Raw genomic sequence first — 15,650 nt, forward strand, 5'->3', positions numbered from 1 at the left:
CACTAGACAACATTTAACACTTTTCATGATAGAAAATAGAGTTAGAAGGAAACTACTAAGCATAATAAAAGCCATGTTAGAAAAACCCACCGTGGACATCATCTGTTATCATTCAGTCGCTAAGTCATGTCCTACTCTTTGCGACCTCATTGTAGCACGTCAGGCTTCCCTGTCCTTCACATTGAGTTGGGTGATGCCATACAACTCTCTGTTGCTTCCTTCTCCTCCTGCCTTCAGTCTTTTCCAGCATCAGGTTATTTTTCCAATGAGTCCACTCTTCACATCAGGTGGCCAAAGTATTGGAGCTTCAGTCCTTCCAATGAATATTCAGGGTTGATTTCCTTTAGTATTGACTAGTTTGATTTCCTTGCTGTCCAAGGGTCTCAAGAGACTTCTCCAGCACCGCAGTTCTTCAGCTCTCAGCCTTCTTTAGGTCCAACTCTCACATCCGTACGTGATGACTCCTGGCAGAGCCATAGCTTTGACTATATGGACTTTAGTCAGCAAAGTGATGGCTTTGCTTTTTAATACACTGCCTAGGTTTGTCATAGCTTTTCTTCCAAGGAGCAAGTGTCTTAATTTTGTGGCTGCAGTCACCGTCCACAGTGTCTTTGGAGCCAAACAAAATAAAATCTGCCACTGTTTCCACTTTTTCCGTGTCTGTTTGCCATGAAGTGCTGGGACTGGATGCCATGATCTTAGTTTTTTTAATGTTGAGTTTTAAGCCAGCATTTTCACTCTTCTCTTTCACCTTCATCAAGAGGCTATTTAGTTCCTCTTTGTTTTCTGCCATTAGAGTGGTATCATCTGTATATCAGAGGTTGATATTTCTCCTAGCAGTCTTGAGTCCAGCTTGAAATTCGTCTAGCCGAGCATTTCTCATGATGTCCTTACTCTACATATAAGTTAAATAAGCAGGGTGACAGTATACAACCTTGACATACTCTTTGCCCAAGTTTGAACCAATCTGTTAGTCCCTGTCCAGCTCTAACTGTTGCTTCTTGATCTGCATATAGGTTTCTCAGGTGGCAGATAAGGTGGTCTGGTATTCCCATCTCTTTAAGAATTTTCCAGTTTGTAGTGATCCACATAGTCAAAGGCTTTAGCGTAGTCAGTAATGCTGAGGTAGATGTTTTTCTGGAACTCTCTTGCTTTTTCAGTGGATGTTGGCAATTTGATCGCTGGTTCCTCTGCCTTTTCTAAATCCAGCTTGTACATCTGAAAGTTCTCAGATCGTGTGCTGCTGAAGCCTAGCTTGAAGATTTTTGAGCATAACCTTGCTAGCATGTGAAATGAGCACAATTGTATGGCAGTATGAACATTCTTTGGCATTGCCTATCTTTGTGATTGGAATAAAAACTGATCTTCCAATCCTGGGCCACTGCTGAGTTTTCCAGATTTGCTGACATACTGAGTGTAGCACTTTAACAGCATCATCTTTTAGAATTTTAAAAGCTCAGCTAGAATTCCATCACCTCCACTAGCTTTGATTGTAGTAATGCTTCCTAAGGCCCACTTGACTTCACACTCCAGGCTGTCTGGCTCTAGGTTAATGACTCCACCATCTTACTTATCTGAATCACTAAGATCTTTTTTGTAGAGTTCTTCTTTATATTCTTGCCACCTCTTCCTAATCTCTTCTGTTCTTTAGGTCCTTGCCTTTAGGCTCATCCTTGCATGAAATATTCCCTTGGTATCTCTAATTTTCTTAGAGAGATCTCTAGTCTTTCCCATTCTATTGTTTTCCTCTATTTCTTTGCATCGTTCATTGAAGAAGTCCTCCTCTCATCACTATTCTCTGGAACTCTGCATTCAGTTGGGTATATCTTTCTCTTTCTTCTTTGCCTTTTGTTTCTCTTTTTTTTCTCAGTGAACATCATAAAAAGAAGAAAAAGTGTTGGTCATTCAGTTGTGTCCAGCCCATGGGTTGTAGCCCACCAGGCTTCTCTGTCCATGAATTCTCCAAGCAAGAATACTGAAGTAGATTGCCATTTCCTTCTCCAGGGGATCTTCTGTAGTTACAGACTGAGAGCTTTTCCTGTAAGATCAGGAATAAGACAGTATTGTTTGCTTTTGCCCCCAGCATTCAACATAATACTGTAAGTCTTAACCAAAGCAGTTAAACAAGATGAAAATTAAAGATACTCAAATTGGAAAGAAAAATGTTATGTTTTCTCTCTTTACAGGTGACGTGATCTTATATGTAGAAAGCCTAAAAATTCCACACAAAAATACTTATAGCTAATGAACAAATTTAGCAAAGTAGCAAGATGCAAAATCAACACAATAAAATCAATTGAGTTTCTGTACATTGACAATCTGAAAAGGTAGTTATGAAAACATTTTTGTTTATAATGGCATCACAAAGAATAAAGTACTTTAGGATTAAACCTAACCAAAGAGGCAAAACCTTGTACATTGAAAACTACAAAACATTGTTAAGAGAAATTAAAGAAGGCAAGTAAATGAAAAGATATCCCATGTTCATGGATTGGAGAATCTAAAATTGTTACCCATGCTACCCAAAGCAGCCTACTGACTTAATGCAGTCCCTGTCAAAATCCCAGCTGCATCTTTTGCAGAAATAGGAAAAATGATCCTAAAATGTAAAGAATCTCAAGGGTACCATGAGCAATCAAATTAACCTTAAAAAACAACAAAGCTGGAGGAATCAGACTTTCTGACTTGAAAACAAAGGTACAGTAACTGAAACAGTGTGTTACTGGCATAAAGACAGACGTGTATATATGGAACAGAACAGAGAGCCCCCACATATTACAGAGCCCACATAGGAGACCTGACATAAATGGTTAAATGTTGACAGAGTTGTCAAGACCATGCAATGGAGAAAGAACAGTTTCTTCAACAAATGATTTTGGGAAAATTGGATATACGTAACAGAAGAATGAAGTTGGACCCTTACCTTATGCCATAAATAAAAATTAATTCAAAATTGATCAAAGACCTAAAGCATAAGACTTAAAACCATAAAAAAAAACTGGTATAATATGTTTCACACTATATTTAACAAGAATTTCCTGGGTATGATACTAAATGCATAGGCAACAAATAGTGAAAATTAACTAGACTACATCAAAATTTTTAGGGCTTCCCTGGTAGCTCAGACAGTAAAGTGTCTGCCTACAGCGCGGGAGACAGGGTTCGATCCCTGGGTCGGGAGGATCCTCTGGAGAAGGAATTGGCAACCCACTCCAGTACTCTTGCCTGGATAATCCCATGGATGGAGGAGCATGGTAGGCTACAGTCCATGGGGTCACAAAGAGTTGGACACGACTGAGCGACTTCACTTTCACATCAAAATTTAAAACTTATGTACATCAAAGAACCCAATTAACAGAATGAAAAGTCAGCAAACCCTATCTAGTGTAAGAGTTAATATCTAGAATATGAAGAACTATTTAAAAAACCATTAAAAAAAAGCAATTAAAAATGGTCAGAGGATTTGGATACACAGTATGGTAGACAAATGGCCAACAAGCATATGAAAAGATGCTTAACATTGATAATAACCCATTAGGAGGTTAATTTAAAGAAAAATAACATTTTTGCAGGAGTATGGAAAAACTGGAACATTTGTGTATTTTGGTGAGAATATAAAATGTGCTCACAAAGAGTATATGGTTCCTCAAAAATTAGGAGTGACCCAGCATTTCCACTTCTGGGTGTATATCCAAAGCAATTGTAAACAGAGTCTTGAAAAATGTATATACCCATATTCACAGCAGCACTATTCATAATAGTCAAGAGATAGAAGAAACCCAAGTGTCCATGAATAAACAAAATGTATATGCACACTGTGGAATATTACATAGTCTTAAGACTTTCACATGCTGCAGAATGGATGAACCTTCAGGACATTATGCTCAGTGATTTAAGCCAGCTGCAGAAAGAAAAATACTGAGACTCACATGATTTGAGGCATCCGCAGTAGAATAGTGATAACTTTTATTATACCTTCTTACCTCAATAAAAAATGTTAAAGAAAACTCATGTTTTTATGTGGTAATTGCTGTACCAGATGCAAGGCATACTGAATGAACAAGGGCACAGTCCTTTATCTTAGATGTTGCTATTAGAAGGAATACATTACCATTATTATTAATTCACACTCATTTAATGGTTAATGTTAATACTGTGATGCTCCTGATACTTCATTCTGCAGGCTTTTGTTGTTAGTGGTAGTTGCTGCTATTACTACTATTGTTTTTACAAAGTACAGTAGTAGTATAAGACCTTCACTAAGATTTAGGTCTTTGCATTAGACTTGGTCAAGGATGCATGGCTTTAAGAGATATTAAAATTAAATTGTAAATAATTGATGTGCCCTGGTAGTTTAAAATTAAGTTGTAAATAATTGACGTGCCATGGTAGTTTGAAATAAGTGGAGTTTGACGCTCTTGAACCAGATATTTAGCTAGTTGATATGGGGGTAATTCCTTACTCTTAATGCTAACTACCTTTTGGGCCAAGACTCAGGCTTATGAAATATCTGCAGAATAATTCCAAAGTAACACAGGTGCCTTTTTTGCTGTATATATAGATGTTACTTGGCTTTCTGGTCATAAATATGAAACATTTATATTTTACTTGATTGTACATTACAGAAAGGCTGAGGTTACATTGGATGGAGTTTGGCCAACAGATAAAACATCTCGTTGTTTAATAAAGAGCCCAGATCGACTTGCTGATATCAACTACGAGGGAAGGTTGGAAGCAGTTTCAAGGAAACAGGGAGCTCAGTTCAAAGAGTACCGTCCTGAAACGGGTTCTTGGGTCTTTAAGGTATAGTTGCTTAACCTTGTTCTCATAAACTGTAGTTAGAAATTATAAATGGTTTATAATATATAAGTTACATAGTTCTGATAAACTGACAAAAAAGTTAGGGTTAGGGTTAGAAGAGATCTTTTCTTAAATTGCTTTTACAGATTAGGAAAAAGATGTAAAGACTGATGTAAAGATACACCGTAATTTACTTCAAATTACACATCACATTATACCCCAGAGCAATACAGAGCTGTTATAAACTTCATGAGCACATGATTCAAGTTCTACATCCTATCTTATGACCACTTAAATACACTTCTTTGGTGTGGTTTTTCTAATTTGGGGATATCAGGCAAAATTTTTGTCTCTTGATAAATCAGTTCTTCCCAAATAATTGTTCTTCTTTTAAAGATTTCTAGGGTGTAGAGGTTGACTTGCTCCGTTCCTTGCTAGTTTAGTCCAGTGGATTCTTTCTCTTCTAGACCAATTGGATTATTTAGCTTGTTGAAGGCCTTTGTGTAGGTCGAGAATAACTGGGGAGTATATATATGTAAAAATAGTAATGGCTCTTTTGGATATTTTTTTTCTGCATTAATGTAAAGTTGATAATTATATGAGCAATTAGTACACCTACCAAACACCATCTAAATCTTAAGAGAAACAATAAAATGTGGTTAGGTGACATTTCACTGTGCTTTAAATACTTTGATCTCCTCTCCATTATTATTTTTTTAAAGCTAATTCTGCAAGATTGCAGCCTTTCTGAATATAACAGTTTTGAAATTGCTTTCGTTGGATTCTTCTCCTCCTCAGGTCTCTCATTTTTCCAAGTATGGTCTTCAGGATTCTGATGAAGAGGAGGAGGAACGGCCATCCAAAACTAGTACAAAGAAGTTGAAGACTGCCCCTTTACCTCCTGCAGGCCAGGCCACCCCATTCCAGATGGCTCTTAATGGCAAACCAGCACCTCCACCCCAGGTAGAGACGGGACAATGAATTTGAATGGAGTCCATGATACAGAAGTTGAAAGCAAGTCATTCAGCTAGTACAAAGCTGTTCTATGACCCCTCGAACTTTGAAGAGTACAAATGTATTGGCAGTCACGTTAAGAGAAGTACAAGGGGGAGGGCATGAGGTGGTACTGGCATCTGGTGTTTACTTGAGAGATTTAAAGAATTCTCTTTCTGTTTGGATCGTTCCTTCTACAGATTGTCATTCTTTAACACCCCCCCTCTCGTTTCATTTGGACTTGCTGAATTCTGTGCTCAGTGATCAACTTAAGATAGTATTTTGCTTGTGTGGGTTAATGCAAAGTAAATCCTACTTTGTTGACTACCTAATGTGCAGTTTAATCTTGTTACCTCCATGGTTTTTTAAAAGTTCAATTAGCTTTCTGCAAGGATTTTTAACTCCATTTTTCTCAAGTTGTTTGCTTATACTTCAGGTAATCTCTTAATATTTGTATTTTAACAACACATAATCTTTATGAAAATAAATAAGCTTTACAATATAAGTGAATTACTTGGCTTGGGGAGAGTAGGGGCTGCATTATTTATTGCAATTACTTGTATCGGTATTATTAAGCCAATATAAACCTTTTGCCCTTGTAAGGAAAGCTTTGTAATTTAAATATCAGGTAGTTTCTTTGCTGACTCATAAAAGAATTTTACTTTCATTTGGATGTTGTTTATATTCAATCAAGTTATAACTTTTTTTTTCCTCTGCTGCCATATTCCTTCAAAGAAGAGAATTTGATAGAAAATTTCTTTGTAAAGCATCCTCTACCTCTCAGCTGCTAAAAGCAGGATCTTTGGAATTTTCCATGCTACAATTCTTACAGCTGCTGAAATGTGCAATTTTTATGATTGATTAAATAATTTCTTGGGAGGCAACTTTCTTGAGATTTTTGTGTATATGTGTTCATGTTTGCGTGCTTGGGGGAGGGAGAGAATATGATATCAGTAGGAAATGGGAAATATGATGACTTTTATGTTTATAATTATAGCATTTAGAATATCCCTCTATTTAGAATATATTTCTTCTGAACTAAAAAAATGCTGTAAATGAACTCAATTTTCCAGTTACCCACATTCATTTTGTCTGAATCATATGCTTTGTATAATCTCCCTTTCCAGTGTGGTTTTTAATCTTACAGTGTATGTATTTCTTAGGATAAGAATCAGATAACCTTTTTTTCTCCCAATAAAAGTAATATGTAGGGTCCTAAAGATACAATTGAAAAAGGAAAGCTTCATCTTGTGGACAGATCAAATTTATACGATGTTGGCCATCAGTGATTTTTCCAGGATACAAATAGTAAATAACTATAAAATCTTGTGATGGCATTGTAGTAGGTAAGAGTCTTAAATACTGAGCACCAGAAAATCTCAGGAGAACAAGTTTCTAGGACTAAGGGGAGGTGGTAAGGATCAAAATGGGCAAAGAGTATCGTGAATAGGTGTCTTTTTCAGATAATCCCATTTGATTGAGGAAGTGGATGGTCCTCCTTTTGGATGGAGAAGGGAGAAATGGGTAGACTTGTTTAGATATTTGGGCTAATGTGTTAGAGGAGAAACAGGGAGCTCTGGAGAACTTTTTTGTCCCAATGCCTAGTGACCTGCATGATGATAGGAGAAATGCCAGTGGCTGCGCAGTTTTTAAGTTATTAGCAACAGAAGCTACATTTTACTTGGCATGAGGAAAATAACCTGAGCCATCTGAATAAACTGGAAACAGCAGTCTTCTCATCTCAGCAACAAGATGACTGTCTTCACACTCACCGGGCTCCTTGAAGAGATTGATTTCTGTGATACTGTGTTCTTTAGGTCTGTTCTAGCTGTTTTTCTCTGACTTGGGGCAAGGGTTGGGGGTTCCCTAAGGCGTTAGGAAGATACATAGTTTTGTTTAATGATTACATGTATCCTACTATCTATTATATAATCTCCTCAATCCCCTCTTTGCAGTTCATTCTTAAATCCTACTTTGTTCCTTAAAAAGAAGGTGAATCTAAGCAGCCAGAAAACAGACCCTAAACATTAGACCACAGAGAGCTCCCCTTCTATTAAGTTAGAGAAAAGGCAGAAAAACCTTAACCACAGATGAATTAGGGCAGTTGTAGAAACATTTGTTGGGTTCAGTTCAGTTCAGTCGCTCAGTCGTGTCCGACTCTTTTCGACCCCATGAATCGCAGCACGCCAGGCCTCCCTGTCCATCACCATCTCCCGGAGTTCACTCAGACTCACGTCCATCGAGTCCGTGATGCCATCCAGCCATCTCATCCTCGGTCGTCCCCTTCTCCTCCTGCCCCTAATCCCTCCCAGCATCAGAGTCTTTTCCAGTGAGTCAACTCTTCGCATGAGGTGGCCAAAGTACTGGAGCTTCAGCTTTAGCATCATTCCTTCCAAAGAAATCCCAGGGCTGATCTCCTTCAGAAGGGACTGGTTGGATCTCCTTGCAGTCCAAGGGACTCTCAAGAGTCTTCACCAACACTACAGTTCAGAAGCATCAATTCTTTGGCGCTCAGCCTTCTTCACAGGCCAACTCTCACATCCATACATGACCACAGGAAAAACCATAGCCTTGACTAGACGGACCTTAGTCTGCAAAGTAATGTCTCTGCTTTTCAATATACTATCTAGGTTGGTCATAACTTTTCTTCCAAGGAGTAAGCATCTTTTAATTTCATGGCTGCAGTCACCATCTGCAGTGATTTTGGAGCCCAAAAAAATAAAGTGTGACACTGTTTCTACTGTTTCCCCATCTATTTCCCATGAAGTGATGGGACCAGATGCCATGATCTTCATTTTCTGAATGTTGAGCTTTAAGCCAACTTTTTCGCTCTCCTCTTTCACTTTCATCAAGAGGCTTTTTAGTTCCTCTTCACTTTCTGCCATAAGCCTGGTGTTGGAGCATTTGTTGTAAATGCTGATCTGAAATGCGGAGTTCAGCTGATTGCATGTCCCTTGGAGAACTTTGATTCCATGTGTCTGGCATTGGAGCTCAGGCATATTTATATCTTAAGTGCTTTCCTCCAGGTAATTGAGGTATGTACAGCCTGGTTTCAAAACTGTCAAAAGACTCCAGATCTTTAGCAGTGAGGTAGAGAGACATGTAGCTTTTTCCTCAGCCTTTTACTGCAGTATAACTTGTGTTCAGTCCCATCAAGGCACAGTAGTGGACTTGCTCAGGAAGTTAGCATTGTTCGCTCGATAAGCACATTCAAATAACTGTAAAACTGTTTAAAGGGAAAAAAGGATTAGAATTTAGAAGAAAATTCTGTTTTATCTTGTATTTACTTTTAAAAAAAATGAAGCGGCAGCTATCTAGCCTGTTGAAAAGTGGAAGTTTCTAAAAACTTTAAAGGTTTCGGTCATGAAACCTCACCTTTCATATATCTAAAGAAAGTCACTTTACAGATACTGTCTGTTTACTTAGTGTTTGTCATGGGCTTCTCAGCCCCTCACCCCCACACTCTTCTTTCCTTCCTCAGTTTCTCCTGTGTCACCAGTTTTCTATTAGTCTGCTTTTCTTTCTAGGGCTGGCTCTGAAGAACCACTTGATCTCCAAAGATTTCTCAGAAAACAACGTCTTTTGGGGTCGTTTATTGCAATTACTTAGATATACTTAAAATTCACACATGAGGGTTTTAGGAGTTTACCAGGTCCTCATAGTTTAATAGTAATTCACTTCCCCATCCACTTATTAGATGATACTAATTTTGAAGTCAGTACATGAGGAGGAAGCAAATAAAACCTTGATTGCATAGCATTCTTAAAGATAGTCTTGAGTCCCTCAGTCTCCAGACTTTGATTAAATCCTACCAGTTTGCTTCTAAAAGTGTTCTAAATGAGCACCTCTTTTTGTTAGTCCTTTGTTGAATAGTACAGTAAATTGAAACTCTCCTCCTCCTCCCTTTCCTCTCATCTATACTTGCTCCTTATCCTTTCATAGTTACTAGCCTTTTCTCCTGTGTGGCAGGCACTGCATTAAATAACTAAATGTTGTGAATTTAACAATGTGGTTAGTATTAGATACAGAAAATAGTAGACTATGTCTGCGGAGAAGGCAATGGCACCCCACTCCAGTACTCTTGCTTGGAACATCCCATGGACGGAGGAGCCTAGAAGGCTGCAGTCCATGGAGTCGCTGAGGGTCAGACACGACTGAGTGACTTCACTTTCACTTTTATGCATTGGAGAAGGAAATGGCAACCCAGTCAGTGTTCTTGCCTGGAGAATCCCAGGGACGGGGGAGCCTGGTGGGCTGCCATCTATGGAGTCACACAGAGTCACACACAACTGAAGTGACTTAGCAGCAGCAGGCTATATCTGCTTTCAAGCATTTACAATCTGGTGGGACAAAAATAATATATACCTGAAATTATAATATACATTGTATAAGATAGGTATAGACAAGGTATTATGGGAGCCCAACAGAAAAGAGTATCCTGATGTTTTGACAGAGGATGGGGAGTGTTATAACTTTTCTTAAAAGTGAATTGGTTAAAAATGAACATACTGGGGGGGCATTGGAATGTTCTTCTAATTCCTCTAATTATAATGGTAGGATCACCACCAGGGCTTTTAAATTTTTTTTTTTTTTGGAATTTTAAAGCATCAAAGTAGCTTGCCTGTAGCCTCCCCAATAGGTTTAAATATATATATATATATATATAAAACTTTTGTCTTTTAACCATTTAGCCTTCAGTTTTGTTAGAGCAGTCTTTAGGGAATGTTCACAACATAAGTAACAATTCACTACATATCCAACACCTCAACATTTCTACAGCTATAGATGGCAGTAGTCATTCTCTTAGTAAGGATATTTGTTAAAGGAATTCACGGGAGTAAGAGGTAATATACTATTGAAAATAAAGTTTAAAAAGTTACACTAATGGTCATTTCTTGGTTCAAAGAAATCATGAAACTTTTTTTAACCACCTATTGTATAATTGGATCCATTTGAAGTCTACTGTGAAACAGGCCATTCATGAAAGACAAACCAGAAATTGTGGAAGGTTAGTAATCTACAGATGATATATTATGAAAGAAAAAAAGGTAGAACAACTTTTAGCTTTGAGAATGTGTCATAAATTAGCATAGCCATTTGTTAACATTTTATCAGATCATGTGGGAGTTTAGGACATATTTAATGTGAATTTGCACTGAGCCAATTTTACAGTATGTTTCAGCTCTCTGAATGTTTACCTTTTCAAACTGTTAATAGACTATTAATCATTACTGTATCTTTAAAACTCCCTAATAATTGTAAATCTAACTCTTGATACATTTAAACATATTTAAACCTGAAAGAATTATTCCCAGATTAAAATTGCTCCTAGTAGTACTTTGTTTTTTTTTCTTCTGGGAAACACGTTCTACATCTGATACAATATCCATGTGATACTGCATAGGTGGAGCTAACCTTAGGATTCAGTCTCCCAAAAAATAAATTCCAGGCCCCAAATTGTGTTTGTGATAACTAGAAATTTATTTCTAAATGCTTTTAAGAAAATGCAAAGGTACTAGAAACTTTGGTATTTGTGTCTTTTATTCTCTCTCCCCATGGCTTCTGGCTGCAAGGCACTGTGAGGTCATGGTAACTCTGTATAAATCAGAAAATTATGGTTGCTAACTAAATCAAGTAAGGCATAATCATAGTCTGAAGTTGACTGTTTTTTCAGTATGGGTGCTGGCTTAGGTCCAGGCTCCAGACCATAATATTATAAAAGGGTAATTCCATGAATCTTCATTTGGATCCCAAGTAATAATAGAGGAATTTTGGGGAAATTGTTCTTCAATACTCTAGCAAATATATTACTTCACATGATGATAGAATGGGCAGAATCTAATGTTATATCATATTTTGAATAAAGTAAATATGGTCTAGAAGCTCTATGTCTATCTGGTGTCATTTAATGCTGCTTCCCTGATCTTTCTGCTGTCTACAGAGCCAGAGCCCAGAGGTGGAGCAGTTAGGGAGGGTTGTGGAACTGGACAGTGACATGGTAGATATCACCCAGGAGCCAGTTTTGGATTCCATGTTAGAAGAGAGCGTGCCTGAGGATCAGGAACCCGTGTCCGCCTCAACACACATTGCATCTTCACTGGGAATTAATCCACATGTGTTACAGGTGAAGTCCTAACCCACCCTTATTATAAGAATCCAAACTAGTATTCATCTTCCTCTCTTAATACCAGGCCTTTTCTTTCATTAGTCCTTTAAGGGCATTGAACAGTCACTGGAATGAGAAAAAAACAGGAATATGGCCCATGTCAGGCATCATTTTGCCATTGGTGGAAGGAAGGCTATATTGAGATTCAGAAGACCTAGAGTCTAGGCCCAGTTTTGTAACTATTACAGTGTGACTTTGGGCAAGTCGTTTAACATCTGTGAGCACTGATTTTTCTCTATAAAATACTAACTTCATTTACAAAGAGGTTTTGAGGCTCTGGAAAGTGCTCCACAGAAGTGTTTTGTTTTGTTTTGTTTTTTAATTATAGTTACAGGTTTCTTTAAACTGTCTCAATTTCTCCTTGCTTATGCCTTTTGTCATTATATGAATTTAGCCTTTGGCTTATATTTGACTTTAAAATTAATTCATTCAGCAAATATGTAAGCTGCTGCTGTGTGCCAGCCTCTGGTGATACTATATACAAAGCACAGAAGTTTTATGTAACTTCTGTCCTTCAGGCACATACAGTATAACAGAGTTAGACACACAAATGTTGTACTAGCTCTGGACATGACCTGAGGCAGAGCTTTTTAATTGGTTGTTGTAAGCTGTGTTTTTCTTTTATGGCCTTTGGATTTGGGGGAGCACATTCATTCTATAGATATTGCTTTTTTAGATCATGAAAGCATCATTGCTTGCTGATGAAGAAGATGTAGATACAGTCTTGGATCAGCGCATCACTCACCTTCCTTCTAAAGCAGATACTTCTCAAGAAATATGTTCTCCCAGGCTCCCCATCTCAGCAACTCACTCATCAAAACCTCGTTCATTAGGTACTGTAAAAGATGCTCTTTTACAAGAAAGCTGTAAAGTCTGGCTTTTCACATTTCTTCTAAGCTGAGTCAACTTCTGTAGCAGACAACTCCAAACTATGATCAGTGGTGCAGACACAAAGTTGTATGGGAAAAAAAAAGCATTTGTGTTTTGTTTAGGGGTTTGTTTTTATTTGCTTATGAGTGTGGCTTAGATAGTAAGCTCAGTTCTCCTAATTTTTATCAGACCTTAGAAGAATCAACAAGTTGTTCTGTACTGTACTCTTTGTGCAATTCTAACACTATCCTTATTGTTTTCTAGGGGCAAATGTTGCTTCCTATCATGTATAAAACTTTTCAGATTTCTGCTTTCCCCTGAAATTTGCCAAATTTCCAGGAAAGCAATTTCCTGTTTTATTTTAAAGTTTTTCTTATCTCTTTTAGTGGACTTACAATTATGTGGGATTGGGGCTAGAGTATTGATATCAATAAAAGAGTTAAGTAGGTATAATTTCAAAACATTTTGAAAGCCAGGAGACCTACCAGGAAGGGATTTGTTCATGTTGCCTTAAAAACTGTTTATTTTTCAATTCTTTTGAGTACCCTTATTAACTTTCCTTTAAAAAATGCTTTAATGAAGCATCAGTTAAACATTTATAAGCTTTTCCATAATGAACACTACATGAAAATCTTATACTTCAATCAGCAACTCCTTGCTTTAGACAGGAAATAGATAAAATTGAAAAACAGGCAAAAGTAACAAAAACTATCCTGAAAGGCATATATGCAATTACAAGATATCTCAGTGGATTTGGTTTCTTAATTCTAGCATTGAGCACTGGAGTGGTAGGAGTTTTGAATTTTGATCTTACCAACTTTTTATATTGACTAAAGAGTAAACATTTGCATTTTGATAAGGGCGTGAACATTGGTGTCAGATTTACCTGGGTTTATCTGTCAGTACTGCCACTTAGGAGCTTTGTACAAGTCACTTAACTGGGCCCAGTTTTCTCATCTATAAAATGAGGACTGCAGTGTTCTTCATTTAAAGTTATTGAAGGATGAAATGAAACAGTGTACACAAATGGATTATATAGAGTCTGCTTCAGATAAGTGCTACATAGATTTTTTAAATAATAGTAATAGTGTTATTATTGTTGTTGACATTATCATTAGAATTTCTGCCTTGATTTCCCACGTGAAAATTATTTCTGTAGTCTGATATAACCTGCTTCTAGTCATCTATATCGGACTTAATTATTGATAGTTTAATAAAACTGTAATTTCAGCCTTGCTGGTTGTTATTTAAGAATCAATAGGCTGTATTTTCTAATAGTCTTTTTTTCCTCCTTATTTTAGTAAGTGGGTTACTACAATCAAAATTTACAAGTGGGACTTTTCTTTCACCAAGTGCCTCTTTACAAGAATGTCGTACTCCCAGAACATCATCGTTGATGAATATCCCATCCACATCCCCTTGGTCTATTCCTCCACCCCTGACTTCTGTGTTTACAGTGCCCAGCCCAGCCCCTGAGTTTCAGTTGAAAACAGTGGGTACACGCAGACAACCAGGCCTAGTCCCTCTTAAAAAGTCTGTCACCTATGGAAAGGGGAAGCTCCTGATGGACATGGCCCTATTTATGGGACGATCATTTCGGGTTGGTTGGGGCCCCAACTGGACACTCGCTAATAGTGGAGAACAGCTGAGTGGTTCTCTGGAACTGGAAAATCATCAGATTGCTGACTGTATGGAATATGGATTCCTACCTAATCCAGTAGCTGTTAAATCGTGAGTCACATTTCCTTGTTTTCTGAGAAAAGCAATGTGGTAGGTGAACAAAAGCTTTTCATCACCAGAAGACACAAGGTCAGGGCTCTACTTTGTGATTTTCTAGATATATTCTTAGTACAGTGTTATTGGCATAATTAAAAATTATGTAATACTTACTAATGATAATTATTAATAACTTGCCATTAATAACTCCCATTTGTATCATCAAGGTATGAAGAGTATATTAATTCTTACCTAATGGTTAAACTTCAGTTGGAAAAGATAACGGACCCAAAGCTAGTTGCTGTAGCATTCCTTGAATTTTCATCCTTTTTATTGCATTAGTCATTTTTCCATTTTCTCACTTAAGATATTTGTAATTTCTTCATATATAAGGTATATTCTCAATAAAGCACCTTCTCTGTATCTTTGACCTAATAAGGTAAATGTATAAACTATAGATAATCCTTTATAGTTTGATATTAGGAAACAGAATTTCTTTAAAATCACAGTAGAATGTTTGTATCCAATTTTGTAATTAGATAAAAAGAAAGATTTTATTGTAGTAACATTCTGCCATCTGTCTTTATTTTCTGTCTTATTTGTTATTTGCCCTTGTAGCCTAACTGAGTCTCCATTCAAAGTTCATTTGGAAAAACTTAGTTTGAGGCAAAAGAAGCTGGACAAAGACCTGCAGTTATACCAGACATCTCTGGAGCTTAAATTAAAACATAGCACTGTTCACGTGGATGAGCTGTGTCCTCTTATTGTCCCCAATCCGGGAGTTGCTGTCATTCATGACTATGCAGATTGGATTAAGGAAGCATCGGCAGATTTATTGGAACCACAAAGTGAGTATGGACTATGCTTCTAACCTTTGATGTCCCAGGAACTGGAGTAGCAGCATACGTTCATAGCAGGATGTATTTCCTCATGCCAGTGTAGTGGGTGGATGCCAAGCTTGGACTTAATCTGTAGTTGAGTTGTGATGAACAGAATCTCAAGTAGGGAGAAATCCTATCATTTTTTATCATCGCTTTTACACCCCTGTTCAGAGGAACTGTAGCCAGTTCCTCTCATGAATTTATGAAATTAGATCTCTTACCCC

At 37.4% G+C, this 15,650-nt stretch overlaps 1 protein-coding gene across 5 annotated transcripts in view; it reads left to right on the forward strand.

The window, feature by feature from the left end:
- Positions 1-15,650, forward strand: part of NUP98 (nucleoporin 98 and 96 precursor) — an 87,857-nt gene that overhangs the window by 56,555 nt on the left and 15,652 nt on the right. For all 5 annotated transcript variants that reach the window (XM_004016274.6, XM_015101064.4, XM_015101065.4 and 2 more), the window contains exons 19-24: positions 4,626-4,803; positions 5,599-5,763; positions 11,735-11,917; positions 12,636-12,792; positions 14,131-14,560; positions 15,164-15,393. In XM_004016274.6, the coding sequence (XP_004016323.3) occupies positions 4,626-4,803; positions 5,599-5,763; positions 11,735-11,917; positions 12,636-12,792; positions 14,131-14,560; positions 15,164-15,393 (1,343 nt within the window). The remainder of the gene's footprint in view (positions 1-4,625; positions 4,804-5,598; positions 5,764-11,734; positions 11,918-12,635; positions 12,793-14,130; positions 14,561-15,163; positions 15,394-15,650) is intronic.

Source organism: Ovis aries, chromosome 15 (assembly GCF_016772045.2).
Source record: "Ovis aries strain OAR_USU_Benz2616 breed Rambouillet chromosome 15, ARS-UI_Ramb_v3.0, whole genome shotgun sequence".
Classification (NCBI taxonomy): Eukaryota; Metazoa; Chordata; class Mammalia; order Artiodactyla; family Bovidae; genus Ovis; species Ovis aries.